Source organism: Cherax quadricarinatus, chromosome 13, assembly GCF_038502225.1.
Source record: "Cherax quadricarinatus isolate ZL_2023a chromosome 13, ASM3850222v1, whole genome shotgun sequence".
NCBI classification, from domain to species: domain Eukaryota; kingdom Metazoa; phylum Arthropoda; class Malacostraca; order Decapoda; family Parastacidae; genus Cherax; species Cherax quadricarinatus.
In genome coordinates, this window is record NC_091304.1 from 12,577,625 (window position 1) to 12,597,346 (window position 19,722).

Sequence of the window (19,722 nt, forward strand, 5' to 3'; positions counted from 1 at the left end):
CTTGGCATTTAGAGAGAAAATGTATGAGATGCTTTTCTACAAATTGCTAACTTCTAGCTTAGTATATTTTGGTGGTTTGATTATCCAATGCACAACGGTTATTAATGCTGCATTTCTTTGGCACACCACCAGTCAAGAGTACATTAATCCTTAACCCTTTCAGTGGTCATTATATAGAACTATATAATTGAGGCCAAGGTCCCTCATGTAGTTCTATGTCATGAACTCAGCTCTCTCAGATAAGCTGTGAATGGTAAATTTTGGCCTAGATATGAAAGAATGGGATTGTGTGGTGAGTGTGCACAGATAAAAAACAATCCTGCTCCACATAGTGCACGATGGGAAAATCAAAACTCTGACCTTGCGTTTAGTTTAAAATAGCAACTTAGAGGTGTTTTATGGGATGGTTTTTATGGTTTTATTGGCTGTTTCTTGGTATCATATAATAGAATGGAAAACATACTACTGAAATAAAGAGGATTTTGTTTGTTTCATTACCAGAAGTGGTTTGAAATTGGGCTTAAATTAGAAGTATTCTATTTTTGCCAATTTTCCTGAAGACAGGTAAGGTCCCCTTACACCCCTCCCCCCCCCCCCCCCCAGTTTATTTTATGGGTTTTTAATAGGTCTGATTCAATTATTGAGATGCTGTAAGCTATAACCAATCATTCATGGCTATATTTTATTATTTGAGAAATTGAGTAAACCTATTTTTGTGATGATGAATTCAAAATGTAAGGCAAGTGTAATATAGCAGACTTGGGGACATGACTAATGAATATAGGAAATGCTTTAGCAACAGGAATGTTTACATTGTTTATTTTTAAACTCTGCAAAAAATAGCCTTCGCTAAAAGATGCAAATGGTAGTTGAATTGCTCAGAATGTGAAGCACGTAAATTCTTGGGTTCAAATGTTGTGTTTTACTGAAGTGAAGGAGAAAAAAGTGTTCAAGTCATTGTACACTCATTAGTGGTCGCCAGCTAACTCCCTCACTCACAATTTTCAACACTTCACCTTCTACAAATTTAAAACTTTTGTTTTTTATATATGCTTGAGAGGCCTAATATTGAATCTTGATTGATTGCCGCTTTCACTGTCCAGACCTTCGAAATTAATGTTGCTCTCAGCGTCCCCCTTTTATAATGAAAACAATTCTGAAATGATAAAGAATCTTTTTCTGAAGGTAATGGTACCAAAAGTAGAAAATTTGATGGGAAACTTATGAAATTATGTAGGCGCAAAGTTAGTAGTCAGTGCAATTTAGGCATCGGTGATTTTGCCCATTTTGAGTCCTATTTTAAGCAAATTCCATTGCTTCTTTCAGCCAAATTCTTAGACGTTTTGCTAGTATGACTTCCATTCTATCGATTGAGCACAAGAAATTGTTCATTCAACTATTTCATCTACCCTGTAAAGTACAAAAAAATCAGAAATTTGGCAAATTTTTCACAAAATTTAAAAAATTCCGGTATAAAAATACTCCAAAATAAATATTGTAGACATTCCTGGCAATAAAACATTTCCTATTTTCATTAGTCATGTCCCCAGGCCTCTTCAATTTTACAATTGCCTTCCATTTTGAATTCATAATCACAAAAAAATAGAAAAGTTACTCCATTTCCTGGATAATAATTTATAACAAGGAATGATTGATCATGGTTTAAGGCATCCTAATAATTGAATCAGACCTATTAAAAACCCATAAAATAGACTAGGGGGTGTTAGGGGCTTCATGCATCCTCAGGAATACTGGCAAAAATCAAGTGTTTCAAACTACTTCTAGTCCTGAAACCATTCAAAATCATCTCTAATTCAGTAGTTAGTTTTCCATTCTATCAACTGATGCCAATAAAATCATAAAAGCCAAATGAGAAAACACATCGAAGTGAAGTTGCTATTTTAAAACATATACATGGTCACAGTTTTGTTTTTCCCATTATGCACTGTGAGGGACAGGAATTTTTTATACTATGCACATTCACTGCACAGACCCATTCTCTCATATTTAGGCCAAAATTTGCTGCTCACAGCTTATCTGAGTGAGCTGAGCTCATGACGCAGAACTACACAAGGGAACCTGGCGTCAGTGACATAGTTCTTCATGATGTCCACTGAATGGATTAAGGAAGACAGTTACCATTGTATGTGTAGATATGGCTGCAGTCACTGCTGTACTCTATCACACCTGCTTCACTGTTTAAGAGTACTTTAGCAGATATTTTTGTAATTGCGGGATCTTCAGGAACATAAACCTTTCTGAAGTGGAAGCTTCACCGTAATTATTATTTACCCAGACTGATAATTTTAGGTTTCCAAGGGAATGTCATCAAGGTGTGTGATCTAATGTTGCAATTTTAATATAGCTAACTCCATAATTCCCTGTAAATGAACTTAAAGGTAATGAATAGAAATGAAAAACATTAATGGTCAACTTAAATAAACTTTTAACCACAAAAAAATAAACTGATATAGCCAGAAATTACAGCTCTGTATTTTTGTATTATATATTTTCTTGAAAACCTTGCAGTATGTCTTATGTGTTTATTTAATAAAACTTATTTTTCTTAACACAATTATTATAGGCTGAAGAAGGCACAACAGGAACTTGCAGAATTAAAGGAATTAGCAGATAAAATTAATTTAACAGTTAAGCAAGAGAATGTGAAGCAGCAGGAAAGTGAAGAGTTAAATACAGAAACAATGAAGAGCACTGAAAATAAAACTGAAAATAAAGGTGTGTGTGTGTGTATTTATGTTTTTGAGTTGTATATTGGGAGCCTATTTATTTTTGTAATTTCTGTAGTTAGTTCGATATACGTGTCTGAGAATGGAATGCTTCAATGCTTTGCTCTCATTACCCCCAAAAATTCCGCCACCTCATTTCTGGATATCTTGATAATACCTCTTAATATTTATTTAAGTTGGGCTGTAATGTAAATAAATGTAACAATGTGGTGATAATTATATGAACCTAATTTCTTATTGTAGGCATGCCTCTGGCAAGACAGCGATGGAGTGAATGATGATGAAAGCATTTCTTCTTTTTTGAGTCACCCTGCCTTGGTGGAAAACAGCCGATGTGTTAATATAAAAATAAAATAATTTCTTCCAATATGGGAGGGGGGAAGGAGATTGTTGATTTGCAATGCTTCAAAAATGAATTGCCAGTATTTCATAACTAAATATATTACTGGTATTCAGTATTACAGTATATTCTATAAAGTCTCTGTTGCAATTGCAGATGTAGCTTTTTGTACACATATTCTTTAATTTTTCAAGAACAATTTGGCAGAATCTCTCTAATTTTTTATTAATTTTTTTCTTAACACACGGATTGTCTCCCACTGAGGTAGGGTGATCTTAAAAAAAGAAACACTCTTGCCATCACTTTATCACCGTCTTGCCAGAGGCATACTGGCTGCAGCTCAGATGCCTTGCAGTGTGCAAATGGCTGCTTTTGTGTATTACTACCATATCTTGCTGCCGTATCTTACCACCTTATCTTACCGTAACTTACTGCTGCATCTTGCTGTGTATTACTGCCATATTTTACTGTGTCTTACTACCGTTTCTTAACGTATCTTACTGCCATATTTTTCCACATCTTGCTACAATTTGATGTATGGTTTGATGGTAAACAGGTGAATTAGCCTACTGATACTATCATAGTTCATCTGATTCCATCGCCTGTTTACCTTAGCCTTCCGCTGCTAAGCACCAACAAATTTTTACGATTATTTTTGTTATTTATTCATTATTTTAGACAAATTAGTTTACATGATTCATTATTGGGTCATATACAGGAGCTTAGATTACTGTTTACTATCGAAAACTTTTTTAGGCTTGGTTGAGGCCTCTGAGCAAAGCAGGTGACACCGACTTGGATTTGCTTAGCCTGGGCCAGTAGGCCTGCTGCAATGCTCCTTCTTTTTCATGTTCTTACATAACGTTTGGCCTCCAAGATTTCAATCCTGTTGATATGATATAAATGATCCACACTGGTTTACCTCTTAATGAATATATATAGTGTGTTGATATGTATTTATTAGTGTTGAATGCACCAATGAGTGCATGCAATTTTGGTTGCTTTATTGACTCGATGACAGGCTAGGATAAGCTGGGATAGCCTAGGATAATGTGGGATAGCCTAGGATAGTGTGGGATAGGCTAGGATAGACACATATGCAGTGTGCAGTGAATATAAATACTCTGCATATATTGAGCTTTGTAGTGAATATAAATCCTCTATTATATTGACACTTCTTTTTTATTTTCAGATAGTAAATGTGGTGAAGATAAAGAGACTGTTGTGGCATCAACAGCAGAATCATCAGAACCAAAAGATGATACAACTGATGCACTTCCTATTCCTGTTAATTTTTCTGATCCTCAGCTAAACCAGCAATTTCCTGTGCCTTATTTTGCTGCTGATGGTATGTTCTCCAGGAAAGAATCTTGCATATATTTTGTCTTCTACCATGTCTCCTCAGTATTCTCTTCCTTGTGAAACTAATCAGGGAAGATAAAATAAAATACAGCAATATTGTTGAAAGCAGCAGCTGAATTTGTCTCATTTTAATAACTGGTTTAGTAATTATTATAGTGAGGTTAATAATGGTAATGTTGTGCATGCTCTTATTTAAACATCATAAAGACAAGAACTTGCTCCATTAATATACTGTATTTAGATGTCTGCTTTTAACATTATTTGATCATTTGAGAGCTTTGTGCATTGTAGAAATGCTGAGAATTATATTAGAGAAGAAAATTTTCTTTTACCTTGGCCATTCTGCACCAAGGTATGGTAATCCAGAGAAGGAAACACAGTTGCCATCACTCATTCAATAGCTATTTTTCCAGAAGTGCATGGTTATCACAGTTCAGTTCAACATCACGTTTATTCAGTTCAAGGAGACAATGGCACAAACATAGCTTTACTAGCTACAGATAGGTAATTACAAGTACATTCTGCATGCACAAGCCAGTACCTAGTGAATACTGTTTGATGGGAGTGGAACCAATGTGAGGGAGAAAGATGGAAGCTAAAAGCCAGAATGAGCCCTATAACCATAAATGAAGGAACTTCAACATGAAGGTGATATTCAGGTAGAATGTTTTGAAAAAAGACTTATTGTAGGTGGTAAACTCCAAGCAAGAGTTAAATTCAGTGGACCCCCAGTTTACGATCAGCTCCCAATGCGACCAATTATGTAAGTGTATTTATGTAAGTGCATTTGTATGTGCATGTTTGGGGGTCTGAAATGGACTCATCTAATTCACAATATTCCTTATGGGAACAAATTCGGTCAGTACTGGCACCTGAACATACTTCTGGAATGAAATAATGTCGTAAACCGGGGGTCCACTGTATATGCACATGTTCATAGGACTTAGGAGATATCAAACCAGTCAATTAGTCTTTTTAAAGCAGAGCCCAGGAGCTATAGCTCAGTACCTGCAAATACTGAATTATTATTTTATTGATTTAACTTTAAATGTCTGAGATCACAGAGAATTTTTTTCCAGTAATTGAATAATGACTGTGATACTGCAAATTTGTAAGTGAACTTATGATTTTGTATGTTGTTTTCTGCAGGAGCTATTACATACAACCCGATGGCAGGGTATGGATATGGTCACTCAGATCCAAATCAAGCCCTGCCAACAGCTCAGGAGATAGTCCAAGGTGGCACACAGGACACACAACAACAAAAGCCTCGAGAAGAGTACCATAAGGTCCCACCAACCTGGGAATTTGAAATTCAAACTGGCTCCTATGGGTATGGTGACAAGATATTATGTTTGTGTGTCTTGACAGAATCATTACATAATGAACATGAAAAGGAAGAGCATTGAAACCCTGCTTTTGTAAACTTGATACATTCCTGGAGACAAATAATACTTGTGTGTATGTGTTTGTGTATTCACCTATTCGTGGTTGCTGCTACTTACATCAGCTCATTTGAAATCCTTTTTACTGTTAAGAGATGTGCAGATAGGGAACAGGATGAAGTTGGAGCCATCTGTGGGTCAGCAATTTCATTTGGTCAATTGATTTTATTTCATTGATGTCACTATGCTGTATGAACATGTTCCAAACATGAGTCATCCTGGGAATAAATGATCTCAGATGAAGCAGTGTTCTGGAGAAGGGTACAGTCAGAGTGTAGTTGCTGTTTGCTACCCATCTTTTTGTGCAGAAGCTCAATTCTAGCTGTCTTCAGAGTGGAACCAAGTGTGGTATTCTGACAATAGTGTCCTTGTATATAAGAGTAAGACCATCCACATCCCTCTTTGTGTTGAAATCTCTGCTGAAATGGCAGATCCATACAGGCTGGGTTTAGGTGAGAGACGAGTTGCCTTGATCTGTTATCTATTCTGTCAGGAAGTAGCAGATGAGACAAGGGGGCAGGCAGTCCAAGAAAGTGGAGCATACTCAAGATGTGAGTGTACTTGTGCCTCTTACAGAATCTTGCAATCTCTGCTGTCAAGCAGATGAGAGATACATTTAAGAGCTGTAAGCTTTCTGGCTACTTTGTTTGCAAGATTTACAACATGGTTCTTCAGAGTCAGTTTGGAGTCAGATTTCACCCCAAGGATATCAACTTCATCCCCAGTTACCAACACACTACCATTCATTCTTACCATTGCTCCAGCATTACCGGCATTGTGCCTAAAGGACATCATCATTTGTACTTTCTCAGGAGAAAATGTGACCTGCTATCATTTTTTCCAGGCTTAATATAGCTGTAAGCTGGTGATTGATGTAGCTTAGATCATCTGGGATTGCCCTCTTGGATAAGTGTTTTACTGGGTTGAGCTCAAATTTTGTTATATCATAAGCACATATGTATGTATACGCACATCTTTTTAAGCGCATATGGACACGTACATTTAACTATAGTGTGTGGTAGGATTTGTGTCCTTTTACATGTTTGTAACGAGAGTTATAAGTGAAAATGGTAAGTTTGAGGTGTGTAGGGAGGCAAGCAGAGACAAACACTTTGTTAGAAACTATGATTTTTCTAGCTTTTCTGGCTATCGTGGGCATTTCATCAGTGTGTACAAAATGTCATTGATATCTAAAAGAATAAGAGTAAGGCTAAAAACTCATCAAGTAATAAGTCACAGTTCTGAAGTGAAATTTGTGCATAATTGTTTAGGCTCTGTACAAGTAACAACATACATAAAAGGAAGAAAATTAAAATATAAAAAAAGACTTGGACCAAACTTACAGACAACTCATCATTTGTATAGGGCAACAAAAGTTTCACTGAAGTTTTCGAGAGTTGAATAGAATAAAAAATATAGGGGTGTAATAACATAAATTTTTTTTTTTTTTGTGGCAAACTTCCATGAATTATTTTTTGCTAGTGTGAGAAGATTTTGGTTCATCTAATGTGCATTGCAGATATGGGAAGTCAGAAGAGCACCGGTGGCACCAGGAAGATGGATACCATCAGTACAATGATCTTCTTGCTAGTGGCTATCCTCAGCACCTAAAGGATAAGGAGGTAAATTAGTTTTTGAGTTAGTGATTCATTTATCTTGTGAGGTACGTACATTAAAATGAGCAAATAGCTGGCTCTGATATGAAGACAGAACTATGGGTGGAGAGAGGGAAAGAAATGCAGGGAAACAATTATTCACAGGTTCATAACATATGCACTTCAACCCAAAGACAGACTGGTTGTTTGAGAGATAAGGGAGGGTAAAAGAGAAGTGAATCATAATAAAACTTTGGAATTCATGTTTTTCTAAGTTGTTTGTTGACCAGATTGTTTTATTTTTGGTACATGTTATAGCCATTTGGTGCCTGTGTGGTATGCTTATATTTTATTAAAACCAAGTCAAGGAATGTGGTATTAATCCCCCCCTCCTTTCTTCCATTATGACCATTTATTATATGGGGAGTATGATTGAATTTTAGATTTTTGCAGTTGTTTATGGATCAAATTTATTTATTTTTGGAATATGGCCATGTAGTATGCTTATAACTCTTTTGGTAAAAATGAAATGTGGATTGTTTCCTTGATTCTGGCTTGGTTAATTGTGTAGGGATTATGACTGAATTTTGGATTTTATTTGTTCTCACTTATAATGGTTTTGCATTATGTGAATTCACTTTATGCACCAGGGAATGGCAGTGCATCTGTTACATAAAATGCTGGACACTTGTACTTGCCAAAAGTAATATATTCCAATCTAATTTTGGCAATTACAGTATTCTGTAGCACTGTCTAGACAAACAAACAAGCAAAATTTATTTCTTTGTGTAGTATGCAAAGTGTAGTTTACATGTAATAAAATACTGATAAGCACAAAGAAAGCCACTGCATTTTGTGTTGTTCATACACATTGGTTTCAGTTTTCTATAAATCATTATTCTTAACAATTCAGTGTGTTAGTGAATAAGGATTCTGTGGCAGTATATCAGTTTTGACTTTTGTTTTTAAACAGATTGAAGAGGTAAAAATTCCATTCCCCATCAATATAGAGCACTTGCGTAGGCGAGCTGGAGATCAAGATCCTGCTCATCTACCAGACATGAGTCAGCCACCCCCATCAGCAGCAGGAGGACTTCCACCAATCTCTGCTACCACACCTACAACAATGACTTCATGTTTACCACCACATAAATTTACCAGGTACAATCCTTGAAGCTTTTACTGTATCATTATATTTAATGCTTGTACATTAAATGTAATTGAACTGAGCTTTCTTTATGTTTACATTTTGTCTAGTGTACTGACTACCTTACCTGTGGATGAGACCCATGAAAATCCATAAATAATAGTCTAGTCCTGGAATATTCTTTTGGAATACATAATGAATAGTAAAATTCTGTGTAAACCATTGCAGTGAATAACACAATTTCACTGTGCACAAATAACCCACACTTTTTGAGAAGAAACTAGACAGTGTTTCAAACTATCCTCAACCATCATCAAGCTGCATAACTTTTATGAATGTAATGGTCCAGAATGAACTGAAACGTCATGTAATGTTTCCTATCATAAGAATGGATGTTTTTTAATAAAATATAAATATAAATCCTAGGTAGTAGGTTGGTAGACAGCAACCGCCCAGGGAGGTACTACTGTCCTGCCAAGTGAGTGTAAAACGGAAGCCTGTAATTGTTTTACACAGTGGTAGGATTGCTGGTGTCCTTTTTTCTGTCTCATAAAGATGCAAGATTTCAGGTATGTCTTGCTACTTCTTTTTTTTTGTTTTTTTTTTTCAACAAGTCGGCCGTTCCCACCCCTCCTTTAGAATGCAAGCACTGGCCTTCCCACCTTGCACACACTTCACCTTGCCCACACTTCAACAGCACATCCATTAAAAAAACACTTGTCTACATTCACTTCTATATAATATGCTCACACAAGCCTGCTGGATGCTCAAACCCCAAAAACTCAAAGCCTTTTACACCCCCTTCCCTTCAGCCATTCCTGCGATGACTCCTACTCTCCACCTCAGATTTATACACCCTTTTTACCAACCTATACCTCTTCATCCTTTCTACATGTCCAAACCATGTCGACAACCCCTCTTCAGCCCTCTGAATCATACCCTTGTTGACCCCCACATCAGAACTGTTTTTTGCATTTCAGGCCCCCACCATCTTTGGGTTTAGGACCTCCTGGGTTGTTTCCCCCAGGTTTTGGACCACCTCCTAATCAAATGGATGCACTGCCCCCTGGAGATAGCCGCCTGTACTCAGTGGACTCTCAGCATCGACGCTTTGACAGTCCTACCCATTTTGGCAAACGGAGGCACCTAGATGATTACAGGTATGTATACATAATTAAAAAATGAGGTTTAGAAAATTCTTTGTTTATGTGCATTTTTTTGAAAGTGGTTTCTTTTCATTTATAATATCCCTCATTTAAGATAAATATACTTCTGATTTGGTATATAGATAATGCAATTCAGAGTTTTAGCACATATAATGTTGTATGATACTGAAGCCATATACAGGGATTTTTATGAATCAAGCTCATTATAAATGCATTTGTTTATCTTTTTCCTCTCCTCTGTTTTATATTTGTTTTAGCTTGGTGTCTGTCAACTCAAATAAGTTTAACACGCTCACACAAACAAACAAGCAAACAAAAGAGGTAGATAACAATAACAAAAATAATAATAAATTGTCCATGGAGGCATAAAGGGGAATGCATGAGAGTATAGTGGTACCAATGCTCTTATATGGGTGTGAAGCATAGGATGTGAATGTTGCAGCAATGAGGAGGCTGGAGGCAGTAGAGATGTCATGTCTGAAGGTAATGTGTGGTGTGATTGTTATGTAGAGAATTCGTAGTTTGGAGATTAGGAGGAGGTGCAGGGTTACTAAAAGTATTATCCAGAGGTCTGAGAAGGGGTTGTTGGGGTAGTTTGAACATTTAGAGAGGATGGAACAAAATAAGATGACTTGGAGGGTGTATAAATTTGTAGTGGAGGGAAGGTGGGGTAGGTAAGTATAATATAGGAGAGTCCTGGGGACATGATTAATAAACAGAAGAAATGTTGTTTCAGTGTGTGGAATGTCTGCGTTGTTTATTTTGGATTCTTGTTTTTATATTGGCATTCTTTTAATTTTGTGTAAAATTGGTCAAATTATCATTTTCTGTACATTATATATGTAATTATAATAGGTGTTTCTTGCGCTCAGTTGATAGAATGGAAAGTATACTAGCAAAGTAGATATGAGATATGAGAGAGTGGTTGAATGGTGCAATGGAATTGGATTCAAAGTAGGTGAAATCACCTATGAGTAAACTGTGCCCAGAAAACTGACTTTGTGCGTGTGTAATTCCATAAGCTTTCCATCAAATTTTGGCATCATTACCTTCAGTAAAAGATCATCATTTCAGAAGAAACTTTTTTTCTAAAGTGGACACTGAAAGCTATAATAATTTCTGGGGTCTGACCAGAGCAAGGGTTGATTTCAAAACTAACTAGAGGATCTGACAAACAGGAAAATACAGCTGTAGAAGTTTTAACTGTTTCTAGTTTCTAGGGTGTAAAGATAGTGACTAAAACAAAGAAATGAACAGTATGGATTTAATGATAATTTTATATTTCAGTGTAAAAGGTGAGCCACCCTACAAGATGCACTGCATGGATAATTTTGATCTTGGCCAACAGTACCGACCTGAGTATGATACCAATTATACAGCTTCTCCTGGTCCTAGTGCTCCACCAACTCACAGAGCTGATTATGGGTCCTACAGTACCAACATTCAGTCGTATTCTCAGTATACACAAAAAGATGATGAGCATCTCAGAAAGAACCATGATGAGAGGCATGACCTACCTCTTTGCAGGGATAGTCCAGAGCTCTCCAGGTTTAATGAGTCAAATAGATATTCTCTTCGTGATGCCAACAGTTTTGACCTTCCTCTTCCAAAAGAGGTTAGTTTTCTTCTAAGGTTTAGTAAATACTGGTAGTTGCTAATGTACTTACCTATTTGTGGTTGCAGGGATCATGTCTTGGCTCCTAGCCTTGCCTCTTAACCCCTTTAGTGGCCATCATGTAGAACTACATCATTGAGGCCAGGGGCCCTCATGTAGTCCTATGTCACGAGCACAACTCCCTCAGATAAGCTGTGAGCTGGAAATTTTAGCTTAGATATGAGAGAATGGGTCTGTGCAGTGAGAGTGCACAGTAAAAAAAAAAAATATCCTGCCCCTAGCAGTGCATGATGGGAACAACAAAACCCAGTTTCATTTCACATAGTGAATTTGAATTGTTTTCTAGGATGGTTGTTATGGTCTTATTGGATGTTCCTTTGTATCTTTTGATAGAATGGAAGATATGATTTTGGTTGGCCTCAGTACAAGAGGTACAATGAAATTTAGCTCAAAGTAGCTGAAATATTAAATTTTTGCAGTTTCCTGAGGATGGGTAAGGCCCTCCTCAACTCACCCCAGTCTGTTTTATAGGTTTTTAATATGTCTGATTCAATTATTGGGATGCCATAAACCATGACTCCATTCCTGGTTATATTTTATTATCTGAGAAATAGAGTAAATCATCTACTTTTGTATGATTATGAATTCCAAATGGAAGGCAGTTATAATATAACAAAGTCCTGGGGACATGGTTAATGAACCGAGGAAATGTTGTTTTAGTGCCAGGAATGTCTACAGTGTTTATTTTGCATTCTATTTTTAAATTTGTATTTTTTTTATTTTGTGTAATACTGGCCAAATTACTGACTTCTGTGCATTTTATAGAGTAATTGTAATATTCATATGGGCAGCTTCTTGTGCTCAATCAATAGAACTTAAGGCATACTAGTGAAATAGCTAAGAATTTGGTTGAAAAGAACAATGGAATTGACTTAAAATAGAACTCAAAGTTGGAAAAATTGTTGATGCATGAATTGTGCAGAGACTGCTTATTTTGCACCTGCCTAATTCTGTAACATTTCCATCAAATTTCATATTTAGGATGCCGTTACCTTCAGAAAAGATTCTCTACTATTTCAGAAGAATTTTTTTTTAAAGTGGACACTGGGAGTAATATTAATTTTGGGGGTCTTAACAGTGAAAGGGTTAACTGGCCATTATTGGGTTCTCTGTCTCCAGGCTTTGTGGACTCCTCTCATTTTTTTTCCTTAACATGCTGGCCATCTCCCACCGAGGTAGAGTGAGAAACACTTTGACTGTCATTCACTCCATCACTGTCTTGCCCGACTTGCACTAACACTACAGTTCGGATGCCCCTCCAAACTGCATATATCCCCACCCGTCTTTCAGAATGCAGACACTGTACTCCTAAAGTCCATCCAGTCAGCTTCCTCGAACTATTCATGCACTTATAATGAAGTTTCCTATTAAATTTGCATACTGTAGCTACCCAATTTGTAAACTAATTTTTTACTTATCAGATGATCTTCATCTGTGCACTGGATCGACAAATAAGTAGACTTGCACTGACTTCAATATACACACGTCTTAATACAGCCAAAACCTCAGATTCACAGGGAGGTTAAATTTATAGCAGTCCCACAAATTTAGAAACCATGATTAATACAGATACACAATACTACATATTTGTAATATTGTATATTTACTTTTCTCCATGGGAAAGTGGAGGAGAATTCTTCCTTCATAAGCCATGCGTGTCATAAGAGGCAACTAAAATGCCAGGAGCAAGGGGCTAGTAACCTCTTCTCCTTTATAAATTACTAAATTTTAAAAGAGAAACTTTCACTTTTCTTTTTGGACCACCCTGCCTCGGTGGGATATGGCTAGTTTGTTGAAAGAAGATTTCTGTACATATACGTACATTATAAGGTGCTATCAGAAAGTTCCCAAACTGCAAAAATATGTACGTATATGCTGACTGAATCATCTAGTTGAAGTTGTCTACCTTGAAGTACTCTCCTTAGGAGGATATGTACTGAACCCATCACCTCTGCCACTTCTTGTAACATTTCTGGAGCTCTTTCTTAACGACATCTAGCATTGCCTGTGATTCTGCTTGAATTTCCTCCATGTCATTAAAACACTGCCCCTTGAGTGCCATTTTCATTTTTGGGAAGAGAAAGAAGTCACAGGGGGCTACATCTTGGGAGTAGAAAGGATGGGGGATGACTGCCATGTTCATGTTGTTTTTGGCCAGAAAACAATGGTCTTTCTGGTCTTGAGTCAGTAAGCAGGGCACAAATTTCACAGCCATTTGCCTCATGTTTAAATTTTCAGTTAAAATGCTCCATAAGAAAATTCCACAGCACTTGCAGTGTCCTGAATACTCTGACAATGTTCTTTTTGAATAGCCTTCCTCACTTTTCAAGTGCTGATGTCTGTTTTTGATATTGATGGACAACCAGAGCTTTCATTATCCTCAACTGACATTCATCATGTTTTGACTCAATAAAACCATTCATCACATGGTATCCAACCCTTTGCGTCATCACCAAATCCTTGCTGAAGCATTTTATGAGTTTCACTAGCTGTTTTACAGAACTTGAAAGAGAATTCCACACAACCACATGCTATTCTTTCTTTTAAAGAGGCCATTCTGTTACATGAAAAATCACAATAACTCTCTGACAACATGAGAAAAAATGCCCATCTAACTTCGGTGGAATGACCGATTGCACTGAAACTCACCACACTACTGCACAAAGCAGTGTACTGTGCAGCATGATATACACTACCACCATATTTCACACAGGAACTATGTGAAAATTTGAGTTTGGATACTTTTTGATAGCACCTTGTATATTATTTAACCCTTTGACTGTCGCGGCCGTATATATACATCTTACGAGGTACCGTGTTTGACGTATATACTATGCTCATAAATTCTAGCGGCTTCAAATCAAGCAGGAGAAAGCTGGTAGGCCCACATGTGAGAGAATGGGTCTGTGTGGTCAGTGTGCACCGTATAAAAAAAATCCTGGAGCACGCAATGCATAACGAGAAAAAAAAACTCCGACCGTTTTTTTTGTAATTAAAATGCCGACTTTGTGGTCTATTTTCGTATAGTATTTATGGTTGTATTCTCATTTTCTTGGTCTCATTTGATAGAATGGAAAACATATTATAGAAATAGAGGTAATTTTGATTGATTTTACTATAAAAAGAACCTGGAAATGGAGCTCAAAGTAGGGATTGATTTTACTATAAAAAGAACCTGGAAATAGAGCTCAAAGTAGGGGAAATGTTTGATTTTTGCCAATGTTCAAAAGTTAACAAATGATGTCATTGTCCAATAAATGTCCAACTAGCCATTCTAACATGCAGTCATGAATGGGTTGATGTTATATATACAATTATTACAGTATTGCAGTAGTCTACATAATAGTAAGTCTTCTATTTTTTGTTTGAATAAAAATTCAAAATAGAAAGCAAGAGTAATATCAGAGGGGCCTGGAGACATGACTGATGAACAAAGAAAATGTTATTTTAGATCCAGGAATGTCTGCATTGTTCGTTCTGGACCTTATTTTGAAATTGTCATATTTTTTAATTTTCGTGAAATTGGCCAAATTGCAAATTTCTGACCACATTATTGGGTAGTTGAAATCGGTAAATGGGCAGTTTCTTGTACTCAATCGATAGAAAAAATGGAGTTCTAAAGAAATAGCTATGAGTTTGGTCGACTGGAACAACAGAATTAGCCGAAAATAGGGCTCAAAGTGGGCGAAATCGCCGATTTGTAAATATCGCCAAGGTCGCTAACTTCGCGAGAGCATAATTCCGTCAGTTTTCCATCAAATTTCGTTTTTTTTGGTGTCATTACAATCGGGAAAAGATTCTCTATCATTTCATAAGAAAAAATAATTTTTTTTTTTTAAATTTTGCGACACCAGGAGACACCTCAGGATTGGAGGTTGTGACAGTCAAGGAGTTAAAGCCTTCATTAAGGTGTGCCTAAGAATTGGTGAATCTGGAGAAATTTTGATGGCATCAGTATTAGTATTGGCCTAAATTGAGTATCGGTATCTGTGGATATCTGCCAGTTTTGATAATATCGGTATTGGCCTGAAATTGAGTATTGCCCTAAAATTGAGTGTTGGTATTGATATAAGCAAAAAATTTTATATTGTCCCATTACTGCTCTTTACACAAAGTACATTTTTTTCTTTATATAGTTAGATGCCAAAGAAGCAGAGAGATTGTGTGCTAATGTCCCTGACTGGCTGATACAAGATGGTGGAGAGTTGTGTCTTAGTGACACTGAGAGGGGCATCTCCCTTATTCGCTACTGGCCAAACTTCATGACCCAGAAGGGAGAGAAGGTAAAGATATCTGTTGTATTCTGCTCTGTTATAGTGTTCAATTTTCAATACCTGATTGTTAACCCCTTCACAGTGTTCTAGAAAAACAGCAAGAAAGTGTACCAAAGTACTGCACTATACTGTATATCTAATGCAGTACTTTATTTACAGTTTCCAGATCTACTGCAATAAACATTGAAAAAAAAGGAGTTAAAAGTACAATTTAAACAATGGATTTTTCCCTAAAATTTTAAGTTCATTATATTGAAAGATTACAGTATATATTACATTTGTTTCTGAGGTCAGTGGTTCTTATATATGTCTCAATCATAGCTCTCTCAGGTATACTGAGAGCAGTAAATTTTGGCCTAGACATGAAAGAAGGGGTCTGTGTTGTGGGTGTGTACAGTATAAAAAAAAATATTGCCCTGTGCAGTGCATGATGGGAAGAGGATGGTTTTCATGGCTTTGTTGGCTGTTTCTTCATGCCAGTTGATAGACCAGAAGATGTATTAGTGAAATGAAGGTGATTTTGGTCAGGTTTCAGATGAAAAGTGGTCTGAAATAAGCCTCAGAGTGGTAGAAATATTAGCTTTTTGGCAGTTTTCCTCAGGACAGGTAGGTTCCCCATCCCCTTCTCTAGGTCTCTTATATGGCATTTTACTACAGCTGCTTCAGTTATTGGAATGGCCTTAACCATTGCCAATTATTCTTGATTATATTTTATTAGCTGAGAAATAAGGCAACACTCCAAAATATTTGTGTGATGGATTCAAAAGAAGGGCAAAGATTATATAGGAGAGGCCTGGGGGCATGATTAATAAACAAGGAAAAGGTTGCTTTAGTGGTTGGAATACCTTCAGTGTTTTTTGTGAACACTTTTAACTTGGAATATATTGAATTTTGTGGAAAGTTGGCCAACTTACCGAATTCCGAGTGCTTTGTAGAGTAGCTCTGATAGTTGAAGGGGTGGGCATTTTCTTGCTCTCAGTTGATAGAATAGAAGGCATAGTACTGTAATAATCAGGATTTGGGTAAATTTGAGCAATGGAATTGGCCTAAATTAGGCCTTAAAATGGGTAGCAGTGCAGTTTTGTAAAGTGCTCCCCAACCTACAATTTCTTGCCTGGGTAATTCCATAAGTTTTCCATTTTGAATTTTTATTCATGCAAAAAACAGGAGATTTACTGTTATGCATTATTGTAATAATTATATAAATGATGTCAGCACATTCGTGAACGTGTATTAGATGGCCAGTTGGTATTGTGCCTTTTTTTTGTTATTTATGAGTGACATGATTAGTGTCCTCTGAAATATTGACAAAAATTTAATATTTCCACTAATTTGAGCTCAATTTCATGCTACTTCTAGTCCTGAAACCAATCAAAATCATATTCTTTCTGTAATATATGTTCCATTCCATCAAATGACACCAAGAAGCTGAGAATAAAACCATAAAAACCTGAAAATACACTGCTAAGTTGCTATTTTAAACCATACACCATACACAGTCGCAGTTTTGTTTTTCCCATCATGCACTGCTTGGAGCAGGAATTTTTTATACAGTGGACCCTTGAATTTTATGATTAATCTGTTCCAGAGAGTCTGCCGAAATTCAAGATTCACGATTTTCAAAACCATTTTTCCCCATAAGAAATAATGTAAATCAAATTAATCTGTTCCAGACACCCAAAAGTATTAAAAAAATATTTTTTTTTTACATTAAATATGCATTTGTCTACACAGAAAACAATGAGACATGAAGAATAAAACAATAATAACTTGACACTTACGTTTATTGAAGAGTTGTTGATGTGTGGAAGACGGGAGGAGGGGAGAGGATGGAAGAGTTACTATTGTTTGGAAGGAGAATCCCCTTCCATAAAGACTTCAGATACCAAGTTCTTTTCTGGGGTTACTTTCCTTCTTTTTTTTAATGCCACTAGGACCAGTTTGAGAGTCACAGGACCCCTGTCGCTCAAAAAAATTGTTCTTTAAAATTTCCCTAAAATGAGAAAAGACATCGTCATTGAACATGTCGCATATACGGCCTGCAACAGCTTTGTCAGGGTGATGTTCCTCCACAAATCTTTCCATCCTAGTCCATATTGCACACATCTCCTTAATCTCTGAAGACAGCAACTTCTTCCCTCAATCTTCCTCCTCCTCTGAAGCAATTTCCTGAGTCTTACCTATAAGGTAAGGCTTGGAGGATATTGAAGTGATCTTTCCAGAACTCTCTTAGGGTCAATTCAGAGTCCAAGGTTATGTTAAAGCACCTTTGAAACATTGCTTTGGTGTAGTTTTTTGAAGTTTGAAATGATCTGCTGGTCCATGGGCTGGAGGAGAATAATGATGGTATTAGGGGGCAAGAACTTCACTGTGATGAAATTAAACTCCCTCACCATTTGCTCTTCCAAGTCTGGAGGATGAGCAGGAGCAATGTCCATTACCAGGAGGCGTTTCATATGACCTCCGATTTCTAAGCCAAATCACGAAAATCAAGCCAATATTTTGATGAAAAAAGTCGCCGATTTCCAAAATTCATGATATTCAAGGGGGATGAAATTCAAGGGTCCACTGTGAGGTGCACACTCACCACATAGATCTATTCTCTCATATCTAGGCCAAAATTTACTGCATATCTGAGTGAGCTGAGCTCAATTAAAATATCAGGCTTTTCAGTTATCTTAATCTGAGTTAACTGTCTCCTTCACTTATTTTTTCATAGTGTCCTTTCTTGTATGGCCATCAAGCTAATGAAAATATTTTTTTTTCACTTGTTCATAATTGCTTACTGTTACTGTGTAATATTTTTGATATGTTTACAAATCATTGTATACACAGACAATTTTCCGCATTCTGAGGAAAGGACTTAAGTGGCACCAGAGACGAGCGATTACTGATGGGCAGTGGCAAAATCTCCCTCACTTGCTGTCCTGGATTGGCCCATGTGACTACTCTTATTCAGGTGTTGTTTTGGAGAAGAATACAAACTGGTTGCCTGAGATTGTTGATCTTCTACATAGGTATATGTCTATATTTCTGTTTGTGCATAGTTCTATTTCTTGATTGCAAGTATAATGAAAAAAAGGTTGAATGGCCTTTCTCTTCATTATTTTGTAGTCTGTTCTATTTTTTCATGCCTTTTTGCAGCTTTTTGTCCCAAGATACTGGTAATTCCCACATTTATCCAGGATGCTAGTTACTTTTCTATCATTTCTTTTTTGCCTTACTTCTCTACACTAGACTTGTATGCTGGCCCAGTCCGCCCTCATTTGACATTGTTCATCTATTTTTGAACATTTTACTTCATTGCACATTCCTGATCTTTGTTTCATATTAGTTATTTTGCTTAGTTTGATTAAAGTTAATTAACCTAATGGTATGCAATTTAATTGTAAATATTCTCATTACTAAAATTTAAGAAATGAAGATGGAGCAGACAGGGTTTACCTCTATACACATATTTCATGTGTCATGTGTTTCCCATTAACCATTCAAGGGCACACTAATAATTTTGGTAGTATGGTAATTGAAGCTGAAGCCTGTCAGTAGAAGAGTGAGAAGGCCCTGTTTCTAATGACATCAGTTTAGAAACAAGTGCATTTTACAATTTTAATGTTATTTATATTTTCTAATTTTATTTTATCCCTAGGCTAATTCGATATACTGGTAATCAATACAACAGCTGCATCCTTAATCTCCATCGTAATGGATATGACCACGTAGCTTGGATGGAGGAGCGCCACCCTGCTTTACGTGATAATCCCTCCATTGCATCTGTATCACTTGGTAATACTGTACTTGCTGCATCTAGCCTTAAAAATATGTAAATGATTTGAAGTTACAAGCAGATAAATAAATTTTAAGGAACTTTCTTAATTTAGTAGGACACCTTCAAGGTTATTGTATTTAGTATATCAAGAAGTTGACAACAGACTGATATAACTAATACTTTTTCATAGCAGAAATGTTAACAC

The 19,722-nt window shown here is 36.5% G+C and overlaps 1 protein-coding gene across 1 annotated transcript in view; it reads left to right on the plus strand.

The window, feature by feature from the left end:
* The window catches only part of LOC128688632 (uncharacterized), an 88,853-nt gene that overhangs the window by 56,905 nt on the left and 12,226 nt on the right, over positions 1-19,722 (plus strand). Inside the window, exons 13-22 of the mRNA XM_070084520.1 lie at positions 2,585-2,736; positions 4,280-4,435; positions 5,599-5,782; positions 7,414-7,516; positions 8,463-8,650; positions 9,617-9,796; positions 11,090-11,417; positions 15,614-15,760; positions 18,587-18,768; positions 19,398-19,534. Coding sequence (XP_069940621.1) covers positions 2,585-2,736; positions 4,280-4,435; positions 5,599-5,782; positions 7,414-7,516; positions 8,463-8,650; positions 9,617-9,796; positions 11,090-11,417; positions 15,614-15,760; positions 18,587-18,768; positions 19,398-19,534 — 1,757 coding nt within the window. The remainder of the gene's footprint in view (positions 1-2,584; positions 2,737-4,279; positions 4,436-5,598; positions 5,783-7,413; positions 7,517-8,462; positions 8,651-9,616; positions 9,797-11,089; positions 11,418-15,613; positions 15,761-18,586; positions 18,769-19,397; positions 19,535-19,722) is intronic.